Source organism: Amphiura filiformis, chromosome 14 (assembly GCF_039555335.1).
Source record: "Amphiura filiformis chromosome 14, Afil_fr2py, whole genome shotgun sequence".
In the NCBI taxonomy this organism is placed as follows: domain Eukaryota; kingdom Metazoa; phylum Echinodermata; class Ophiuroidea; order Amphilepidida; family Amphiuridae; genus Amphiura; species Amphiura filiformis.
The window spans coordinates 12,034,138-12,057,174 of record NC_092641.1 but is presented as its reverse complement, the minus strand read 5'-3'; the positions used below and the strand labels follow the sequence as shown (position 1 = coordinate 12,057,174).

Here is a 23,037-nt window from a genome sequence, read left to right as displayed (position 1 = left end):
ACTAGCTAGGGTCTTTAGGATGCCTACAGTTTTGGGGTCAAAGGTCATTAAGGGGTTACTTTCGGTCAAAAACCAAAATTATCAAAAATGTTTAAAAAATTTTTATCTCAAAATGTAAACAGACCAGAGTAATATAATCATCATACATGAATCAGTGTTACTTGATGTATGCATGGTATTTTTATTTTGGGGGTCAAAGGTCATTAAGGGGTCACTTCCTGTTTTTAGCTAAATAACTTTAAGAATTTTTATCTCGACAACTAAACATAGTAGAATTTTTTAATTAAAATTGGAACAATGCATTTTGTCGGTGTACATAAGGTTTTTTTTTCATTGAAGTCAAAAGTCATTAAGGGGGTCAAAAGGTCAATCATAAATTTTTTTTAAATCAAAATCCACGTATAAGTTCCGATTAAGCTGAAATTCACCAGGAATATTCCTTATGACATCCTAAGCACTATGTTATATTTTTGCGGGGTCAAAGGTAATTAAAGGATCACTTCCGGTTCTCACAGATTAAGGGGTCATTTTTATTTTGCATCAGCCCCCCTAAAATACCAGGCGGTTGTGCATGCTCGCGGTCGCAGGCGACCGCAACCATATCTAGTTCTTCTTTCTTTCTTTCTTCTGTCAACATCATAATCAGCCATCGTAGCCACATGCTTTCAGGCATGTTGACCATACTTGGTCAGTATAACCGTTTGGTGGTGCCACAGATGTCACATGATCAACTTCCGGTCAAATGTCATCCACTTCCGGTCAATGGCCAAAACTTGGATTTTCACTAAAAATGCTACTCCTCCCACATATTACATAGCACCGTGACGTCACTTACACACATGCATCATCTATAGCCAGTGTCTAAAAGTTATACCACAAAATTGGGATCAAAAGGTCATTAAGGGGTCACTTCCGGTAAAGTCTGAAAAATTTGTAAAAATATTCAAAAAATCACTGTCTTTACAAATTACATAGCAGAGAGTCGCCATTAGCACACATGCATCGTTACTAGCCAGGGTCTTTAGGATGTCTACAGTTTTGGGGTCAAAGGTCATTAAGGGGTTACTTCCGGTCAAAAACCAAAATTATCAAAAATGTTTTAAAAATTTTTATCTCAAAATGTAAACAGACCAGAGTAATATAATCATCATACATGAATCAGTGTTACTTGATGTATGCATGGTATTTTTATTTTGGGGGTCAAAGGTCATTAAGGGGTCACTTCCTGTTTTTAGCTAAATAACTTTAAGAATTTTTATCTCGACAACTAAACATAGTAGAATTTTTTAATTAAAATTGGAACAATGCATTTTGTCGGTGTACATAAGGTTTTTTTTTCATTGAAGTCAAAAGTCATTAAGGGGGTCCAAAGGTCAATCATAAATTTTTTTTAAATCAAAATCCACGTATAAGTTCCGATTAAGCTGAAATTCACCAGGAATATTCCTTATGACATTCTAAGCACTATGTTATATTTTTGCGGGGTCAAAGGTAATTAAAGGATCACTTCCGGTTCTCACAGATTAAGGGGTCATTTTTATTTTGCATCAGCCCCCCTAAAATACCTGGCGGTTGTGCATGCTCGCGGTCGCAGGCGGCCGCAACCATATCTAGTTCTTAAGTTAGGCGTGCAGCCTAACTTATTTCTTTCTTGTGCTTTCTTTCTTTCTTTCTTTCTTTCTTTCTTCTTTCTCACAATTTGCTTCTTCTGCCACATCCTTGATCGGATTTCGACCAAACTCGGTCATAAGCAGTATTGGGTAGCTGGCTACAAAAGTTATGTGTTGTTTAACGTCAGAGGTCATCCAAGGGGTCACAGGGGTCAAAAAGGTCATTTTAACCGAAAATGCTCCGATTGAGCTGAAATTTAAATGCAATGATCCTTATGACATTCTAAACATGTTTCAAATATTTTAAAATTTATTTAATATCATTAAGGGGCCCATAAAGGGGTCAAAGGTCAAGTTTATCAAAATGCTCCAATTTAGCTGAAATTTAAATGCAATGATCCTTATGACATTTGAAACATTTAAAAAATATTTTAAAATGTAAAGTAATAAAGGTCTCATAAAGGGGTCAAAGTTAAAGTTTTAAAAATGCTCCAATTGAGCTGAAATTTCAATGCAATGGTCCTTATGACATTCTTAACATTTTAAAAACATTTTAAAATTCATTTAAGGTCATTAAGGGGTCAAAGGTCAAAGGTGTTTCCAAAATGCTCCAATTGAGCTGAAATTTGAATGCAATGATCCTTATGACATTCTTAACATGTTGAAAATATTTTAAAATTCATTTAAGGTCATTAAGGGGCAATAAAGGGGTCAAAGGTCAAGTTTTCAAAATGCTTCAATTGAGCTGAAATTTAAATGCAATAGGGGTCAAAGGTCAAGTTTTCAAAATGCTTCAATTGAGCTGAAATTTAAATGCAAGGTAGGCCTTATAACGGCAATTAATGAAACAGTCTTATTAAAATTAATACTATCCAGTACAGTGGTGCTGCTTGATCAGATCGTCGCAATCATCCGCCTAACTTACCTCGTGCCCTTGCAAAGGGCACAGTTGCTCTAGTTCTTTCTTTCTTTCTTCTGTCAACACTATGATCAGCCATCGTAGCCACATGCTTTCAGGCATGTTGACCATACTTAGTCAGTATAACCGTTTGGTGGTGCCACAGATGTCACATGATCAACTTCCGGTCAAATGTCATCCACTTCCGGTCAATGGCCAAAACTTGGATTTTCACTAAAAATGCTACTCCTCCCACATATTACATAGCACCGTGACGTCACTTACACACATGCATCATCTATAGCCACTGTCTAAAAGTTATACCACAAAATTGGAATCAAAGGTCATTAAGGGGTCACTTCCGGTAAAAGTCTGAAAAATTTGTAAAAATATTCAAAAATCACTGTCTTTACAAATTACATAGCAGAGAGTCGCCATTAGCACACATGCATCGCTACTAGCCAGGGTCTTTAGGATGTCTACAGTTTTGGGGTCAAAGGTCATTAAGGGGTTACTTCCGGTCAAAAACAAAAATTATCAAAAATGTTTTAAAAAATTTTATCTCAAAATGTAAACAGACCAGAGTAATATAATCATCATACATGAATCAGTGTTACTTGATGTATGCATGGTATTTTTATTTTGGGGTCAAAGGTCATTAAGGGGTCACTTCCTGTTTTTAGCTAAATAACTTTAAGAATTTTTATCTCGACAACTAAACATAGTAGAATTTTTTAAATAAAATTGGAACAATGCATTTTGTCGGTGTACATAAGGTTTTTTTTTTCATTGAAGTCAAAAGTCATTAAGGGGGTCAAAAGGTCAATCATAAATTTTTTTTAAATCAAAATCCACGTATAAGTTCCGATTAAGCTGAAATTCACCAGGAATATTCCTTATGACATCCTAAGCACTATGTTATATTTTTGCGGGGTCAAAGGTAATTAAAGGATCACTTCCGGTTCTCACAGATTAAGGGGTCATTTTTATTTTGCATCAGCCCCCCTAAAATACCTGGCGGTTGTGCATGCTCGCGGTCGCAGGCGACCGCAACCATATCTAGTTGCACATCCGCCATCGGCGATGTGCATTGTTTTTACCGCGTTCTTCTTCTTGCACATCCGCCATCGGCGATGTGCATTCTTTTTACCGCGTTCTTCTTCTTCTTAAGTTAGGCGGGCAGCCTAACTTATTTCTTTCTTGCCATTTCTTTCTTTCCTCTTTCTTCTTTCTTCTTTCTTCTTTCTTCTTTCTCACAATTTGCTACTACTGCCACATGCTTGATCGTTTCGACCAAACTCAGTCACAAGCAGTATTGGGTAGCTGGCTACAAAAGTTATGGGTTGTTTAACGTCAGAGGTCATCCAAGAGGTCACAGGGGTTAAAAAGGTCATTTTAACCGAAAATGCTCTGATTGAGCTGAAATTTAAATGCAATGATCCTTATGACATTCTAAACATGTTTAAAACATTTTAGAATTCATTGAAGGTCATTAAGGGGTCATAAAGCGGGTCAAAGGTCAAGTTTTTCAAAATGCTCCGATTGAGCTGAAATTTAAATGCAATGATCCTTATGACATTCTAAACATGTTGAAAACATTTTAAAATGCATTTAAGGTCATTTAAGGGGCAATATAGGGGTCAAAGGTCAAGTTTTCAAAATGCTTCAATTGAGCTGAAATTTAAATGCAATGATCCTTGTGACATTCTTAACATGTTTTAAATATTTTAAAATTCATTTAAGGTCATTAAGGGGTCATACAGCGGTCAAAGGTCAAGTTTTCAAAATGCAAGCTTTCCACGATCAAGATATATTAAAACCGCAATTAATGAAACAGTTTATTAAAATTAATACTATCCAGCACAAAGTATTGCTGCTTGATCAGATCGTTCAGAGATATTCTCATCTTCTCTGGATCGTCACGGTCATCCGCCTAACTTACCTCGTGCCCTTGCAAAGGGCACAGTTGCTCTAGTTACCTAGCCGGGACACCGGCTAGGTCTTGTGATGCTATCGGATCTTTCTTTCTGCTTCTTTCTTCTGGCAACAAATTTCAAAATGCTTCTTCTCCTACATGTTACATCCTACAATGACATCACTTGCACATATGCATCGGCTATATCCAGTGTCTATAGGATATTCACAAATTTGGGGTCAAAGGTCATTAAGGGGTTATTTCCGGTATAAAACCAAATATCTTCAAAATGCTTCTTCTCCTACATGTTACATCCTACAATGACGTCACTTGCACATATGCATTGGCTATATCCAGTGCCTATAATTTATTCACAGAATTTGGGTCAAAGGTCATTAAGGGGTCATTTCCGGTCTGAAAGCTAAAAATATTCAAAAATCACTGTTTTTACAAATTACATAGCAGAGTGTTGTCATTAGCACACATGCATTGCTACTAGCCAGGGTCTTTGGGGTGTCTACAGTTTTGGGGTCAAAAGGTCATTAAGGGGTCGCTTCCGGTCAAAAACCAAAAATCATCAAATATGTTCATTTTTTTTTATCTCAAAACGTAACCGGACCAGAGTGACATAAACTTCATATATGCATTAGTGTTACCCGATGCATGCACGGTATTTTTATTTTTTTGGTCAAAGGTCATTTAGACGTCATTTCCGGTTTTAAGCTAAGTAACTTCAAGAATTTTTATCTCCATAACTAAGCATAGTAGATTTTTTTAATTTAAACTGTAACAATGCATTTTCTCGGTGTATATAAGGTTTTTTTTTATATTGGGGTCAAACGTCATTAAGGAGGTTAAAACGTCAAATTTGCAAAAAATGTTTAAAATTACGGAAAAGTAGCTGTATCTCAGCCTATGGAAGACGGATAAAGCCCCTACATGCTACAGTGATGCACCATTAATGGTGTGAGATGTCCATAATAGCCGGTCAAAGGTCAAACTTTAAGTTAAGACTGGCATTTCCGGCCCCAGCTAGGTCCAGATCTGTAACCAGATCTAGTTCTTCTTTCTTTCTTCTGTCAACACTATGATCAGCCATCGTAGCCACATGCTTTCAGGCATGTTGACCATACTTGGTCAGTATAACCGTTTGGTGGTGCCACAGATGTCACATGATCAACTTCCGGTCAAATGTCATCCACTTCCGGTCAATGGCCAAAACTTGGATTTTCACTAAAAATGCTACTCCTCCCACATATTACATAGCACCGTGACGTCACTTACAGACATGCATCATCTATAGCCACTGTCTAAAAGTTATACCACAAAATTGGAATCAAAGGTCATTAAGGGGTCACTTCCGGTAAAAGTCTGAAAAATTTGTAAAAAATATTCAAAAAATCACTGTCTTTACAAATTACATAGCAGAGAGTCGCCATTAGCACACATGCATCGCTACTAGCCAGGGTCTTTAGGATGTCTACAGTTTTGGGGTCAAAAGGTCATTAAGGGGTTACTTCCGGTCAAAAACCAAAATTATCAAAAATGTTTAAAAAATTTTATCTCAAAATGTAAACAGACCAGAGTAATATAATCATCATACATGAATCAGTGTTACTTGATGTATGCATGGTATTTTTATTTTGGGGGTCAAAGGTCATTAAGGGGTCACTTCCTGTTTTTAGCTAAATAACTTTAAGAATTTTTATCTCGACAACTAAACATAGTAGAATTTTTTAATTAAAATTGGAATAATGCATTTTGTCGGTGTACATAAGGTTTTTTTTTTTTTTTTTCATTGAAGTCAAAAGTCATTAAGGGGGTCAAAAGGTCAATCATAAATTTTTTTTAAATCAAAATCCACGTATAAGTTCCGATTAAGCTGAAATTCACCAGGAATATTCCTTATGACATCCTAAGCACTATGTTATATTTTTGCGGGGTCAAAGGTAATTAAAGGATCACTTCCGGTTCTCACAGATTAAGGGGTCATTTTTATTTTGCATCAGCCCCCCCTAAAATACCTGGCGGTTGTGCATGCTCGCGGTCGCAGGCGACCGCAACCATATCTAGTTCTTTCTTTCTTTCTTCTGTCAACACTATGATCAGCCATCGTAGCCACATGCTTTCAGGCATGTTGACCATACTTGGTCAGTAGAACCGTTTGGTGGTGCCACAGATGTCACATGATCAACTTCCGGTCAAATGTCATCCACTTCCGGTCAATGGCCAAAACTTGGATTTTCACTAAAATGCTACTCCTCCACATATTACATAGCACCGTGACGTCACTTACACACATGCATCATCTATAGCCAGTGTCTAAAAGTTATACCACAAAATTGGAATCAAAGGTCATTAAGGGGTCACTTCCGGTAAAAGTCTGAAAAATTTGTAAAAAATATTCAAAAAATCACTGTCTTTACAAATTACATAGCAGAGAGTCGCCATTAGCACACATGCATCGCTATTATCTAGGGTCTTTAGGATGTCTACAGTTTTGGGGTCAAATGTCATTAAGGGGTTACTTCCGGTCAAAAACCAAAATTATCAAAAAAGTTTAAATTTTTTTTATCTCAAAATGTAAACAAACCAGAGTAATATACCCATCATACATGAATTAGTGTTACATGGTGTATGCATGGTATTTTTTATTTTGGGGGTCAAAGGTCATTAAGGGGTAACTTCCTGTTTTAGCTAAATAACTTCAAGAAGTTTTTATCTCAACAACTAAACATAGTAGAATTTTTTAATTAAAAGAGGAACAATGCATTTTGTCGTTGTATATAAGGTTTTATTTTCATTGAGGTCAAAGGTCATTAAAGGGGTCAAAAGGTCAATCATAAATTTAAAAAAATCATAATCCATGTATAAGTTCCGATAAAGCTGAAAATTCACCAGGAATATTCCTTATGACATCCTAAGCACTATGTAATATTTTTGCGGGGTCAAAGGTAATTAAGGGATCACTTCCGGTTCTCACAGATTCGGAGTCATAACTCATTTGTCACTGCTGGCTGTGCATCCTCGCGGTCGCAGGCGAACGCAATCAGATCTCGTTTACATTATTGATTTTTATTTAGGGTCAAAGGTTATGAGGGGTCACTTCCGGTGTTAAACAAAATACCTTCTAAAATACCTGGCGGTTGTGCATGCTCGCGGTCGCAGGCGACCGCAACCATATCTAGTTCTTACCTAGCCGGGACACCGGCTAGGTCTTGAAATGCTACCGGATCTTTCTTTCTTCTGGCAACAAATTTCAAAATGCTTCTTCCCTTACATGTTACATCCTACAATGATGTCACTTGCACATATGCATCGTCTATATCCAGTGTCTATAGGGTGTTCACAGATTTGGGGTCCAAGGTCAGTAAGGGGTCATTTCCGGTATAAAACCAAATATCTTCAAAATGCTTCTTCTTCCACAAATTACATGTGATGGTGACATGCTTAGATCATGTGACTTGACTTTGGTCGGTGTCTATAGGGTGTTCACAGATAAGGGGTCAAAGGTCATTAAGGGGTCATTTCCGGTTTTAAGCTAAATAACTTCAAGAATTTTTATCTCCATAATTAAGCATAGTAGATTTTTTTAATTTAAACTGTAACAATGCATTTTCTCGGTGTATATCTAGTTGCACATCCGCCATCGGCGATGTGCATTCTTTTTACCGCGTTCTTCTTTCTTTCTTCTTCTTCTGTCAACACTTGCAGACCCCCCCTCTTGAAATTTACAAATTGCTCTAGCTCCGACATACTTTCATGGATTTCAACCAAACTTAGACACACTCATCACTGGCACTTGCTACAAATGTCAGATGATCAATTTCCGGTCAATGGTCATCCACTTCCGGTCAATGGTCAAAAACGTGATTTTCACTAAAAATGCTTCTTCTTCCAAATATTACATAGCATCGTGACATCACTTGCACACATGCATCATATATAGCCAGTGTCTAAAAGTTATACCACAAAATTGGAATCAAAAGGTCATTAAGGGGTCACTTCCGGTAAAAGTCTGAAAAATTTGTAAAAATATTCAAAAAATCACTGTCTTTACAAATTACATAGCAGAGAGTCGCCATTAGCACACATGCATCGCTACTAGCTAGGGTCTTTAGGATGCCTACAGTTTTGGGGTCAAAGGTCATTAAGGGGTTACTTCCGGTCAAAAACCAAAATTATCAAAAATGTTTAAAAAAATTTTATCTCAAAGTGTAAACAGACCAGAGTAATATAATCATCATACATGAATCAGTGTTACCTGATGTATGCATGGTATTTTTATTTTGGGGGTCAAAGGTCATTAAGGGGTCACTTCCTGTTTTTAGCTAAATAACTTCAAGAATTTTTATCTCAACAACTAAACATAGTAGAATTTTTAATTAAAATTGGAACAATGCATTTTGTCGGTGTACATAAGGTTTTTTTTTCATTGAAGTCAAAGGTCATTAAGGGGGTCAAAAGGTCAATCATAAATTTAAAAAAAATCAAAATCCATGTATAAGTTCCGATTACCCGCATATTTTACATTATTGATTTTTATTTAGGGTCAAAGGTTATGAGGCGTCACTTCCGGTGTTAAACAAAATACCTTCTAAAATACCTGGCGGTTGTGCATGCTCGCGGTCGCAGGCGACCGCAACCATATCTAGTTCTTCTTCTTTCTTTCTTTCTTTCTTCTGTCAACACTATGATCAGCCATCGTAGCCACATGCTTTCAGGCATGTTGACCATACTTGGTCAGTATAACCGTTTGGTGGTGCCACAGATGTCACATGATCAACTTCCGGTCAAATGTCATCCACTTCCGGTCAATGGCCAAAACTTGGATTTTCACTAAAAATGCTACTCCTCCCACATATTACATAGCACCGTGACGTCACTTACACACATGCATCATCTATAGCCAGTGTCTAAAAGTTATACCACAAAATTGGAATCAAAGGTAATTAAGGGGTTACTTCCGGTAAAAGTCTGAAAAATTTGTAAAAAATATTCAAAAAATCACTGTCTTTACAAATTACATAGCAGAGAGTCGCCATTAGCACACATGCATCGCTATTATCTAGGGTCTTTAGGATGCCTACAGTTTTGGGGTCAAAGGTCATTAAGGGGTTACTTCCGGTCAAAAACCAAAATTATCAAAAAGTTTACATTTTTTTATCTCAAAATGTAAACAAACCAGAGTAATATACCCATCATACATGAATTAGTGTTACATGGTGTATGCATGGTATTTTTTATTTTGGGGGTCAAAGGTCATTAAGGGGTAACTTCCTGTTTTAGCTAAATAACTTCAAGAATTTTTATCTCAACAACTAAACATAGTAGAATTTTTTTAATTAAAAGTGGAACAATGCATTTTGTCGTTGTATATAAGGTTTTATTTTCATTGAGGTCAAAGGTCATTAAAGGGGTCAAAAGGTCAATCATAAATTTAAAAAATCATAATCCATGTATAAGTTCCGATAAAGCTGAAAATTCACCAGGAATATTCCTTATGACATCCTAAGCACTATGTAATATTTTGCGGGGTCAAAGGTAATTAAGGGATCACTTCCGGTTCTCACAGATTCGAGTCATAACTCATTTGTCACTGCTGGCTGTGCATCCTCGCGGTCGCAGGCGAACGCAATCAGATCTCGTTTACATTATTGATTTTTATTTAGGGTCAAAGGTTATGAGGGTCACTTCCGGTGTTAAACAAAATACCTTCTAAAATACCTGGCGGTTGTGCATGCTCGCGGTCGCAGGCGACCGCAGCCAGATCTTGTTCTTCTTTCTTTCTTTCTTCTTCTTCTTCTGTCAACACTATGATCAGCCATCGTAGCCACATGCTTTCAGGCATGTTGACCATACTTGGTCAGTATAACCGTTTGGTGGTGCCACAGATGTCACATGATCAACTTCCGGTCAAATGTCATCCACTTCCGGTCAATGGCCAAAACTTGGATTTTCACTAAAATGCTACTCCTCCCACATATTACATAGCACCGTGACGTCACTTACACACATGCATCATCTATAGCCAGTGTCTAAAAGTTATACCACAAAATTGGAATCAAAGGTCATTAAGGGGTCACTTCCGGTAAAAGTCTGAAAAATGTGTAAAAAATATTCAAAAAATCACTGTCTTTACAAATTACATAGCAGAGAGTCGCCATTAGCACACATGCATCGCTATTATCTAGGGTCTTTAGGATGCCTACAGTTTTGGGGTCAAAGGTCATTAAGGGGTTACTTCCGGTCAAAAACCAAAATTATCAAAAAAGTTTAAATTTTTTTTATCTCAAAATGTAAACAAACCAGAGTAATATACCCATCATACATGAATTAGTGTTACATGGTATATGCATGGTATTTTTTATTTTGGGGGTCAAAGGTCATTAAGGGGTAACTTCCTGTTTTAGCTAAATAACTTCAAGAATTTTTATCTCAACAACTAAACATAGTAGAATTTTTTAATTAAAAGTGGACCAATGCATTTTGTCGTTGTATATAAGGTTTTATTTTCATTGAGGTCAAAGGTCATTAAAGGGGTCAAAAGGTCAATCATAAATTTAAAAAATCATAATCCATGTATAAGTTCCGATAAAGCTGAAAATTCACCAGGAATATTCCTTATGACATCCTAAGCACTATGTAATATTTTTGCGGGGTCAAAGGTAATTAAGGGATCACTTCCGGTTCTCACAGATTCGGAGTCATAACTCATTTGTCACTGCTGGCTGTGCATCCTCGCGGTCGCAGGCGAACGCAATCAGATCTCGTTTACATTATTGATTTTTATTTAGGGTCAAAGGTTATGAGGGGTCACTTCCGGTGTTAAACAAAATACCTTCTAAAATACCTGGCGGTTGTGCATGCTCGCGGTCGCAGGCGACCGCAACGCAATCAGATCTCGTTCTTCTTCTGTCAACACTATGATCAGCCATCGTAGCCACATGCTTTCAGGCATGTTGACCATACTTGGTCAGTATAACCGTTTGGTGGTGCCACAGATGTCACATGATCAACTTCCGGTCAAATGTCATCCACTTCCGGTCAATGGCCAAAACTTGGATTTTCACTAAAAATGCTACTCCTCCCACATATTACATAGCACCGTGACGTCACTTACACACATGCATCATCTATAGCCAGTGTCTAAAAGTTATACCACAAAATTGGAATCAAAGGTCATTAAGGGGTCACTTCCGGTAAAGTCTGAAAAATTTGTAAAAATATTCAAAAATCACTGTCTTTACAAATTACATAGCAGAGAGTCGCCATTAGCACACATGCATCGCTATTATCTAGGGTCTTTAGGATGCCTACAGTTTTGGGGTCAAAGGTCATTAAGAAGTTACTTCCGGTCAAAAACCAAAATTATCAAAAAAGTTTAAATTTTTTTTATCTCAAAATGTAAACAAACCAGAGTAATATACCCATCATACATGAATTAGTGTTACATGGTGTATGCATGGTATTTTTTATTTTGGGGGTCAAAGGTCATTAAGGGGTAACTTCCTGTTTTAGCTAAATAACTTCAAGAATTTTTATCTGAACAACTAAACATAGTAGAATTTTTTAATTAAAAGTGGAACAATGCATTTTGTCGTTGTATATAAGGTTTTATTTTCATTGAGGTCAAAGGTCATTAAAGGGGTCAAAAGGTCAATCATAAATTTAAAAAATCATAATCCATGTATAAGTTCCGATAAAGCTGAAAATTCACCAGGAATATTCCTTATGACATCCTAAGCACTATGTAATATTTTTGCGGGGTCAAAGGTAATTAAGGGATCACTTCCGGTTCTCACAGATTCGGTCATAACTCATTTGTCACTGCTGGCTGTGCATCCTCGCGGTCGCAGGCGAACGCAATCAGATCTCGTTTACATTATTGATTTTTATTTAGGGTCAAAGGTTATGAGGGGTCACTTCCGGTGTTAAACAAAATACCTTCTAAAATACCTGGCGGTTGTGCATGCTCGCGGTCGCAGGCGACCGCAGTTATATCTAGTTCTTCTTTCTTCTTCTGTCAACATCATGTTAATCAGCCATCGTAGCCACATGCGTTCAGCCATGTTGATCAAAGTTGGTCACTAGGACCATTGAGTGGTGCCACAAATGTCACATGATCATTTCCGGTCAAAGGTTATTCACTTCCGGTCAGTGGCCAAAAACGTGATTTTCACTAAAATGCTTCTTCCACATTTTACATAGCACCATGACGTCACTTGCACACATGCATTGCCTATCACCAGTGTCTAAAAGTCCTTCACAGAATTGGGATCAAAGGTCATTAAGGGGTCACTTCCGGTAAAAGTATGAAAGATTTGTAAAAATATTCAAAAAATCACTGTCTTTACAAATTACATAGCAGAGAGTCGCCATTAGCACATATGCATCGCTACTAGCCAGGGTCTTTAGGATGCCTACAGTTTTGGGGTCAAAAGTCATTAAGGGGTAACTACCAATAAAAAACCAAAATTATCAAAAATTAAAAAAAAAAAATTTATCTCAAAATGTAAACAGACCAGAGCAATATAACCATCATACATGAATTGGTATTACCTGATGTATGCACGGTATTTTTATTTTGGGGGTCAAAGGTCATTAAGGGTTCACTTCCTGTTTTTAGCTAAATAACTTTAAGAATTTTTATCTCGACAACTAAACAAAGTAGAATTTTTAATTAAAATTGGAACAATGCATTTTGTCGGTGTACATAAGGTTTTTTTTTTTTTTTTTCAAACATCATTAAGGGGGTCAAAAGGTCAATCATAAATTTTAAAAAAAATCAAAATCCATTTATAAATTCCGATTAAGCTGGAATTCACCAGGAATATTCCTTATGACATCCTGAGCAGTATGTAATATTTTGCGGGGTCAAAGGTTATTAAGGGATCACTTCCGGTTATCAACAAAACCGCCTGGTGGCTGTGCTCGCGGTCGCAGGTGACCGCAACCAATCAGATCTCGTTCTTCTTTCTGTCAACATTTAACATAATTTGCTCTAGCTCCTTTATTATTTGACCGATTATGACCAAACTTGGGCACAAGCTCCACTACCCCAGCCTTTACATTTGACATGACCCATTTGGGGTCAAACGTCATGCATGAGTAATTTTGGCTAAAAATGTGATTTTTACCAAAAATGCTTCTTCTCCTACAGATTACATGGTACAGTAATGAGATTTATACATTGACCTTGGCTATAGCCGGGGCCTATGGGGTCCTCACAGATTTGGGGTCAAAGGTCATTAAGGGGGTATTTCCGGCACATAACCAAATACCTTCAAAATGCTTCTTTTCCTACAGATTCTATGGTACAGAGATGCGACTGACACATATGCATTGACATTAGTTGGTGTCTATGGGGTCCTCACAGATTTTGAGTTCAAGGTCAAACAGGGGACAAAAATGGTTGATTACTGAAAATCACTTTAAAATTCAATATTTTCTGCATATTACGTGCTGTGATCATCAGAATAATGCCAAAAGGGCTCTAGCATTATGTTCATATACGATTGTAATCAGATTTGGCTTAAACATGGAGGAGGGTCTGTTTTGGGGTCAAAAGGGTAAAATTCTAAAGTTTGTCCAATTTAAATGAAAACTAGATATATTGCATCCTTAGTAAGGCTGCGAAGTCTAGCCGTGACCTTGAAATGACATCTGATGACCTTGAAATGACCTTCACCACATTTTGCATCATATCCACATAACATATACTAATTTTCATTCAAATTGAATAAACTTTGTAATTTGACCCCTTTTGACCTTTAGTTGACCTCTGGTGACCTTGAAATGACCTCCAATATATTTTGAATCATATCAAGATCACATATACTAATTTTCATCTAAATTGGACAAATATTATAATTTGACCCCTTTTGACCTTTCGTTGACCTCTGGTGACCTTGAAATGACCTCCAATATATTTTGAATCATATCAAGATCACATATACTAATTTTCATTTAAATTGGACAAACTTTAGAATTTTACCCCTTTTGACCCCAAAACAGACCCCTCCTCCATGTTTAATCCAAATCTGATTACAATCGTACATGAACATAATGCTAGAGCCCTTTTGGCATTATTCTGATGATCACAGCACGTAATATGCAGAAAATATTGAATTTTAAAGTGATTTTCAGTAATCAACCATTTTTGTCCCTGTTTGACCTTGAACTCAAAATCTGTGAGGACCCCATAGACACCAACTAATGTCAATGCATATGTGTCAGTCGCATCTCTGTACCATAGAATCTGTAGGAAAAGAAGCATTTTGAAGGTATTTGGTTATGTGCCGGAAATACCCCTTAATGACCTTTGACCCCAAATCTGTGAGGACCCCATAGGCCCCGGCTATAGCCAAGGTAAATGTCCAAATTTCGATACTCTACCATGTAATCTGTAGGAGAAGAAGCATTTTTGGTAAAAATCACATTTTTAGCCAAAATTACTCATGCGTGACGTTTGACCCCAAATGGGTCATGTCATATGTAAAGGCTGGGGTAGTTGAGCTTGTGCGCAAGTTTGGTCATAATCGGTCAAATAATGAAGGAGCTAGAGCAAATTATATCAAATGTTGACAGAAAGAAGAAGAAGAAGAAGAAGAAGAAGAAGAAGAAGAAATAAACTACTGGGATTCAAGAGTCTAGCCGCCGCTCGGCTAGACTAATTAGTATATGTGATCTTGATATGATTCAAAATATATTGGAGGTCATTTCAAGGTCACCAGAGGTCAACGAAAGGTCAAAAGGGGTCAAATTCTAATATTTGTCCAATTTAGATGAAAATTAGTATATGTGATCTTGATATGATTCAAAATATATTGGAGGTCATTTCAAGGTCACCAGAAGTCAACTAAAGGTCAAAGGGGTCAAATTACAAAGTTTATTCAATTTGAATGAAAATTAGTATATGTTATGTGGATATGATGCAAAATGTGGTGAAGGTCATTTCAAGGTCATCAGATGTCATTTCAAGGTCACGGCTAGACTTCGCAGCCTTACTAAGGATGCAATATATCTAGTTACAAGCCGACGACGAATGTCGGCTTGTTCTGTCTTCTTCTAATTCTTTCTTCTTTCTTCTGGCAACCAATCAAAATGCTCTAGCTCCGCCAGGCATTGACAGATTTCAACCATATTTGACCCAAATGTCCACTGGGTTAGGCAAAACCTTCCGTTTGACTTTGACCTGACTGTGACCTTTGACCTTGACCTTATGACCAAAAATGTTAATTTCACAAAAAAATGCTACTCCTTCCACAAATTACATGCAATGATCATGTGACTCATGCATATGAATCAACATGTAGCAGTGCTTAAAACCTATCAAAAAGAATTGAGGTCAAAGGTCATTAAGGGGTCATTTCCGGTAAAAGTCTGAAAAATTTGTAAAAATATTCAAAAATCACTGTCTTTGCAAATTATATAGCAGAGAGTCGCCATTAACACACATGCATCGCTACTAGCCAGGGTCTTTAGGATACCTACAGTTTTGGGGTCAAAGGTCATTAAGGGGTTACTTCCGGTCAAAAACTAAAATTATCAAAAATGTTCAAAAAAAATTATCTCTTAATGTAAACAGACCAGAGTAATATAACCATCATACATGAATCAGTGCTACCTGATGTATGCATGGTATTTTTATTTTGGGGGTCAAAGGTCATTAAGGGGTCACTTCCTGTTTTTAGCTAAATAACTTTAAGAATTTTTATCTCAAGAACTAAACATGTTAGAATTTTTTAATTAAAATTGGAACAATGCATTTTTACAGTGTACGTAAGGTTTTTTTTTCATTGAAGTCAAAGGTCATTAAGGGGGTCAAAAGGTCAATCAAAATTTTTTTTTTAAATCAAAATCCATGTATAAGTTCCGATTAAGCTGAAATTCACCAGGAATCTTTCTTATGACATCCTAAGCACAATGCAAGAGCAGTTGACCCCATCCGTGACCCAAGGGTCAAGTTATAGGGGGCAAAGGTCATATTTCGAAATTGGTCCAATCGAGCTCAAATTCAACAGGAATTATTCTTACGACATTCTAAACATGTTAAAAATATAATAATATTTATGACCCCAAAGGTCAACCTTTAGGGGTCAAAGGTCAACAGCGGCGGCTTGTACTCAGAGTCTGTTGACTCTAGTTCTTTCTTTCTTTCTGGCAACTCGTGACATTTTGCGTGACTTGCCACGTTTCGCCCTAGCTTTCTTATGCTTTGACAGATTTCAACCATAGTTGAGCCAAATGACCACTGGACTAGGCCAAACCTTACATTTGACTTTGACCTGACTGTGACCTTTGACCTTGACCTTATGGCCAAAAATGTTGATTTCACAAAAATGCTACTCCTTCCACAAATTACATGCAATGATCATGTGACTCATGCATATGAATCAACATGTGGCAGTGCTTAAAACTTCCTAAAAAGAATTGAGGTCAAAGGTCATTAAGGGGTCATTTCCGGTCAAAATCGGAAAAATTGTAAAAAATATTCAAAAAATCACTGTCTGTACAAATTACATAGCAGAGAGTCGCCATTAACACACATGCATTGCTATTAGCCAGGGTCTTTAGGATGCCTACAGTTTCGGGGTCAAAGGTCATTAAGGGGTTACTTCCGGTCAAAAACCAAAATTATCAAAAATTTTCAAAACATTTTTATCTCAAAATGTAAACAGACCAGAATAATATAACCAACATACATGAATGAGTGTTCCCTGATGTATGCATGGTATTTTTATTTTGGGGGTCAAAAGGTCATTAAGGGGTCACTTCCTGTTTTTAGCTGAATAACTTAAAGAATTTTTATCTCAAGAACTGAACATGTTAGAATTTTTTAATTAAAATTGGAACAATGCATTTTGTCGGTGTACATAAGTTGTTTTTTTTCATTGAGGTCAAAGGTCATTAAGGGGGTCAAAAGGTCAATCAAAAATTTAAAAAAATCAAAATCCATGTTTAAGTTCCGATTAAGCTGAAATTCACCAGGAATATTTCTTATGACATCCTAAGCACAATGCAAGAGCAGTTGACCCCATCCGTAACCCAGGGGTCAAGTTATAGGGTCAAATTGCGGCTTGTATTCAGCGTCTGTTGACTCTAGTTTCTTTCTTTCTTTCTTTCTGTCATACAATTTAGTTTCGTATTTCCGTATTATTGGCTTTCTTTACTCAATTAAACTATGAATAGAGCAGAGATTTACCAATGGTGCGATCGTGTACATCGCAATCGCGTTGATACACGCACAAACAAGTGTGTCAACAGCCGTTGCCGCTGCACTTGCAAAACCACACACAATGTTTAACGTTCAGGGCTGCGGCATGGCGCACCATCCAATGACAAGACTTAATTGTATCCATTTGTGTGCAATGCGCATGCGTCACACGCCGCTCAGCGGCAAGTCGCATGTTAGTATGACTATGAACCAACGTTTGTTACGAACGAACTGAAGGACAGAGCTATTCCATGAGCTGGTTTCGCCGTTAAAAATAGCATTATGAATAGCCTTGTTCAAGACCTTCTAAGATTTCCTCCCTGCTTGAACTATTTTCGGGCTCAGGGGGGGCCGGCCAAGATTGGCTCAATTTTGACGTTGTCATTGGTTTTACACGTAAACACAAAAATGTCTCAAATTATTCCAAAACTGTACGTATGTTATTAAGCACTATTTTATCAGTCTAAATCCGTTGAGGTTCGCCAGTGAACCTCATTGTAAGTAATGTTTTTTGATTTTGTATGAATAACGCACGATATGTTACGATATATACTGAAAATTTCCCTACGTGTATCAATGAGTCTACGTGGTGTAGTGGTTACGGATCTCGCCGCCCCCGCCAAGGGTCCCGAGATCGATTCCCATCCCCGGCGATGATTAAAAAAATTTTCTTCTTCTTTTTCTTTGAATTTAAAATTATTTATTTTCATGTGAAAATGTATATTTTGCACTGGGAAATATATTTTGTGCATTTTTTTTCTGTAATGGGGCCACCCGGCCAATAGAGCTAAGAACGGATCTTGGCTCCGGGAAAAAATAATTGCGTCCATCGTGCAGGCAGTGTTGCCGTCATATTGTCTGTTTTGTTTACGCTTTTGGCTGTTGCCACATTGAATAATGTAGTCCACCATCGTCTGTTCGGGCTTGCGAAGTCAGTGAGCAGGTGAGGGCCACAGATTACGGCTATTAATGACCGTGCGTATGCTGAAAAATCGAACTTGGGCTTGGTCTGAAATGAGATGCCGGGTTCTTAAATTACGAAGCAAATTATGATTGTTATTACACAAAGGGGCCCTCGATGACGAATCACATCTTTTCCCGTTCGATATAAGCACAAAGAAGCAACAAAAATCTACCTGGATCAGATCGTGTCCCAAAGTGGTATTATTTATCCAACTTGAAAGTATGCTTAGAATAAAGCCAATGGCCTTATTTATACTAAAACGGAAGGTCATAATGCAGGGATGCAAATTGTGTGGGAGCGGGGAGCACCGCTCCTAGGAAATGAGAGTCAAAATTGAGGAAATATTGCCATGGGAAGAAAAAAGAAAGAGAAGAAAAAGAAGGGAGAGAGAAGAAAAGAAAAAAGAAGAGGAAGAGGGAAAAGAGGAAAGAAAAAGAAGAGTGAGGTGCAAGATAATAGGGGAGGGCTGTGAGGAAGTGAAGCTACTGAATGGAAGAGAGAAAATCTTTAAAGACACTGGTTGTGCAAAATTTAGAGGAATTCACATTATTGTTCAAGAAATAAGAGCAAAAAAGAGGAAGGTGTTGGTGTTAGAATATGGAAATAGGATATGAGGAAATTATTTTACAACACATCACCATAAGAGGTATTCAATGTAATTTTTTTTAGGAAAAAAAAAGTTGGACGAAGACAGGTGGAAACAGGGCTCATATCTGAGGAAATTTAGAGAGAGGCAGCAATGAGGATTTTATGGGAACAAACGTCATGAAGGAATTCAGTGTATTAATACTAATGCCACTGAGAAGAGGAAAAACTGGAAAATATTGAGGAAATTTAAAAAGAAAAACCATAAAGCACTAAATAAGTTGTGCTCCTCTGACAAAAAATGAAAGAGGAAAGGGGGTAAAGGAAAAAAGGGGAAAAGAGCCTCTGTCAGACCAAAAGTGATCCCAAACTAGTGTAAAATACCAAATTTTTGCGCGCTACGCGCGCACATTGTCACGATAAAGCCTTTTTTAGAAGCTTGAAGACCTAACATATACAGTCGCTCTAAAAATACATGCTATGTTAACATTCTCATCTTTTAAAGTGCGTAATAAAGATATTTTATGCATGGAATGATTGAGGAAATCTTGAGCCTAAAAACCTTGCTCCTGAGGAAGAAATCACAATTTGCACCCCTGTCATAATGAACCAAATATGAATAATAATAAAGACACAGTACGATTAATATGATGCTTCATTTATTAAAATTCTACTCAGCACTAATTAAACTACTAATATTGTATTCATATTATTTATTAATTGTAGCTCGTTATTACCAAGGTTATAGGTTTTATTATTAAAACTTACAAAAACCTAATAACATAAAATCATGCTTTTTTTAAAGCTGAATGTATTCTACTATAGTTTTTGCTTTGTTTTATATATATATATATATCACTAGGATCCAAATTTTGAGGTCGCTAGATAGTGCGAATTATTATTATTATTGTAATTATTATCTTTATCATCATCATTATTATTATTTAGAATTGATTAATTGGTTTCATACGTAGTGGTAATAAAATGAAAATTATTAAATTAAACTTAAAAAGGGTCCTGGAAGCTATCCAGATCAAGAAGCAAAGACATTCATTGAACGGAGACACAGGATTGGACTCCGGTGACGTCATCACGTGTGATGTCAGCTGATCAAATACCAAAAAATTGGGTCCCAAGTCGCTTCGAAAGAGATGGGCACTCCGGTGATAATACGTATTTGAAGTTTATTATTTCATTTAATTTCAAATGGTTTTGACCATGCATTTTAACACGTTGAATTTGTTACATAACGATTATGCAATGCATGATAACAGCGCAAAGTCTGTAGACAGTTAAATTTTGAAAGTAAGAATTTTGAAAGCGTATCTTTAATTTGTAACGGCATCATGGAATCCGGTACCTTAATATGTATCTTACCTGGAAGAACACAGAGTAGTTTTATCAGCAGTACAACTGATAACCACATGATCAGAAAGCTGAAAATACAAAAATAAAATAAAAAATACTTATAAATTATTTCTTTAGAAATTGTCAAGTAATATACAGACAAAAATACCCTGGTAAAAGTGCTTAGCACACGACACTCATTCTAAGTGTTTGCTTCTATGCAAAGGCTTGGCAAAAGATGTCTCATATAGGGTTATTCATACAAAAAACACTACGTTTAAGCAATTTGTTGGCAACTGTTTCGTGACAACGACTGCAACTTGATTGTTATGCCTCGTACAGCGTGTCCCAAAAAAGAGGCCCCTCATTGCGCCCTCTTTTTCGCCTATTTCTGAACAGTTGAACAAATATTATATAAGAAACCTTTAATTGTTAGCTTTAATAAACCAAAACCAACATTTCAATCGGCTCACAACTTTTGAAGATATGCCTTTTTAAAGACAAGTACCCGTTTTTCACTCTGTCCACGGATAGCAAACAGAGTGGTTGGGATGGGTCATGCTGTGGAGTGGCCTGCAAGATCACCAGACCTCACACCACTTGATTTCTTCATTTCTGGCAAAATCCAAGATCTTTGCAAACGTATTACTGCTATATTCGCAAGTATCCGGCGCACATGGTGGGTACGCAACGCAATTGATGCAATGAGGACTAGGGCTGAAACTTGTACTCGTCAAGGAGGGCAGAGCAGCACAGTAAATTCACTTCAAAAGAACCAAAGACAAACAAAACAGCTCTTTCCAGGGCTACCTTTTATTTCAAAAAGAGAAATGACTTATGTGGTCAATAAAAAGAAAGCAAGAAACAATAAAGTAAAATAGCACAAAATAAACGAGCAAAACATAAGTAATTGCAAGTATAGCAAAAGAAGTCCCATCCCACATCAATTTCGCCCATTCCCTAAAATAAAGTTGTTATTTTATAAAGTTATCATCGAGAAATGTTTTATATAATATTCATGCATGGTATATGCACTTTTCAATCTTTGAAGTAGCCAAACCTCCTCCGTGGACAGAGTGAAAAAAGGATACATTTCTTTAAAAGGACATATCTTCAAAAGTTATAAGCCGATTGAAATAATTGTTTCGGTTTATTAAAGCTAACGGGTAAAGGCTTCTTTACATACATATCATAAATTTTTTGAAAAAGAAATACAAATCTGTTTTTATGGAAATATTGCAATTGAAGTCATATAGTGCCTTGTTTTGATTCGCTGACATTTTTAAATTTTGGCTTGGATATTGAAACAACTAAAACATTTTGACCGAAAAAAATCCCGCTCTCAGTGTAACATAAATTTTTAAATACATAATGTAATATAGACGACAATGATTAATTTACTTACCATATAATTCATACTTCATGACAACACTTAAGTATCTTCCTGCATTAAAGCAGATCTTGGTTCTAAATTAAAAGCTATATACTACGTAGAGCTACACTTAATTACAACGCCTACGGATGCGTGAATCATGTTTATGACCAAAATTGTTAATCAGGGAAAATGTCATAGCATCAGCCATCACTTAGTAATGATAGTGAAATTACATTGTAAACACAGCCAAATTAAAAAAATCGCCACTAGTTCCATCCCCATGTAATCAGAGTGTGATGAGTTTATGGCAAAATAATTTATATAATAGTTTTCTATACACTTTCCTTCGAAGGTTGATACGCCAAAATTATAATATAAATTATTTTGCCATAAACTCATCAGACTCTGATTAAATGGGGATGGAACTAGTGGCGACTTTTTAATTTGGCTGTGTTTAGTTGCTTTATGTGCATCGCATTGTTACTTAAAGCACTAGAGCACCAATGATGCACAACTTATTAAGTCCCAGCGTTTATTTATATTATGATAAGGAACATATTATCACTATTAAACCTCAGTGGCGTAGCGACGGGGGGCAGGGGCACGTCCCATGGGCGCCACCTGGGGGCGCCGAAATGACCAATTCAGCATCGATTCTGCGCTCCATCCAAGTGATCAAAGTCTAAATTAAAGACCGAAATACACTGAACTCTAATATAACCAAAATTACTCAGTGGTAATTGTGCAAATTTACGCACGCTCCGCGCGTGGTTGTTTTTAAGAATGGAAGAGGGACACCATTATGTATCCTTGGCCCCGGGCGGTAAAACCACTAGCAACGCCACTGGGTAAATCTTCGAACAAGACACGGCTCCTAGTGGACGTTCTTTTGGCATAGTGCAGTTACGTCCACAGCAAATTCACCGTGACCTTTCCAGCCATAAACCCGCTTATTGAAGATTAAACCGATATATGCAGTACTAAACCATTATATAGTAATCTATTGTCCAATGCAAATGTATTACCACCTGATAATATTAATCCAATGAGCGACCGAATTGTCCGCTACGGACGACTAATCCAATCGATAATGATGCTATTGACATGTACGAGCGGAGCTCCAC

General features: G+C 36.9%; 1 protein-coding gene across 1 annotated transcript in view; it reads right to left on the bottom strand.

Moving 5' to 3' along the window:
• The window catches only part of LOC140169196 (prothrombin-like), a gene marked incomplete at its 3' end in the record, with an annotated part of 45,003 nt that extends 22,945 nt beyond the window's left edge, over positions 1-22,058 (bottom strand). The window contains exons 1-2 of the mRNA XM_072192454.1: positions 21,944-22,058; positions 20,569-20,627 (exon numbers count right to left, since the gene is read on the bottom strand). Coding sequence (XP_072048555.1) covers positions 20,569-20,617 — 49 coding nt within the window. The remainder of the gene's footprint in view (positions 1-20,568; positions 20,628-21,943) is intronic.
• Between the last annotated feature and the right edge of the window lie 979 nt (positions 22,059-23,037).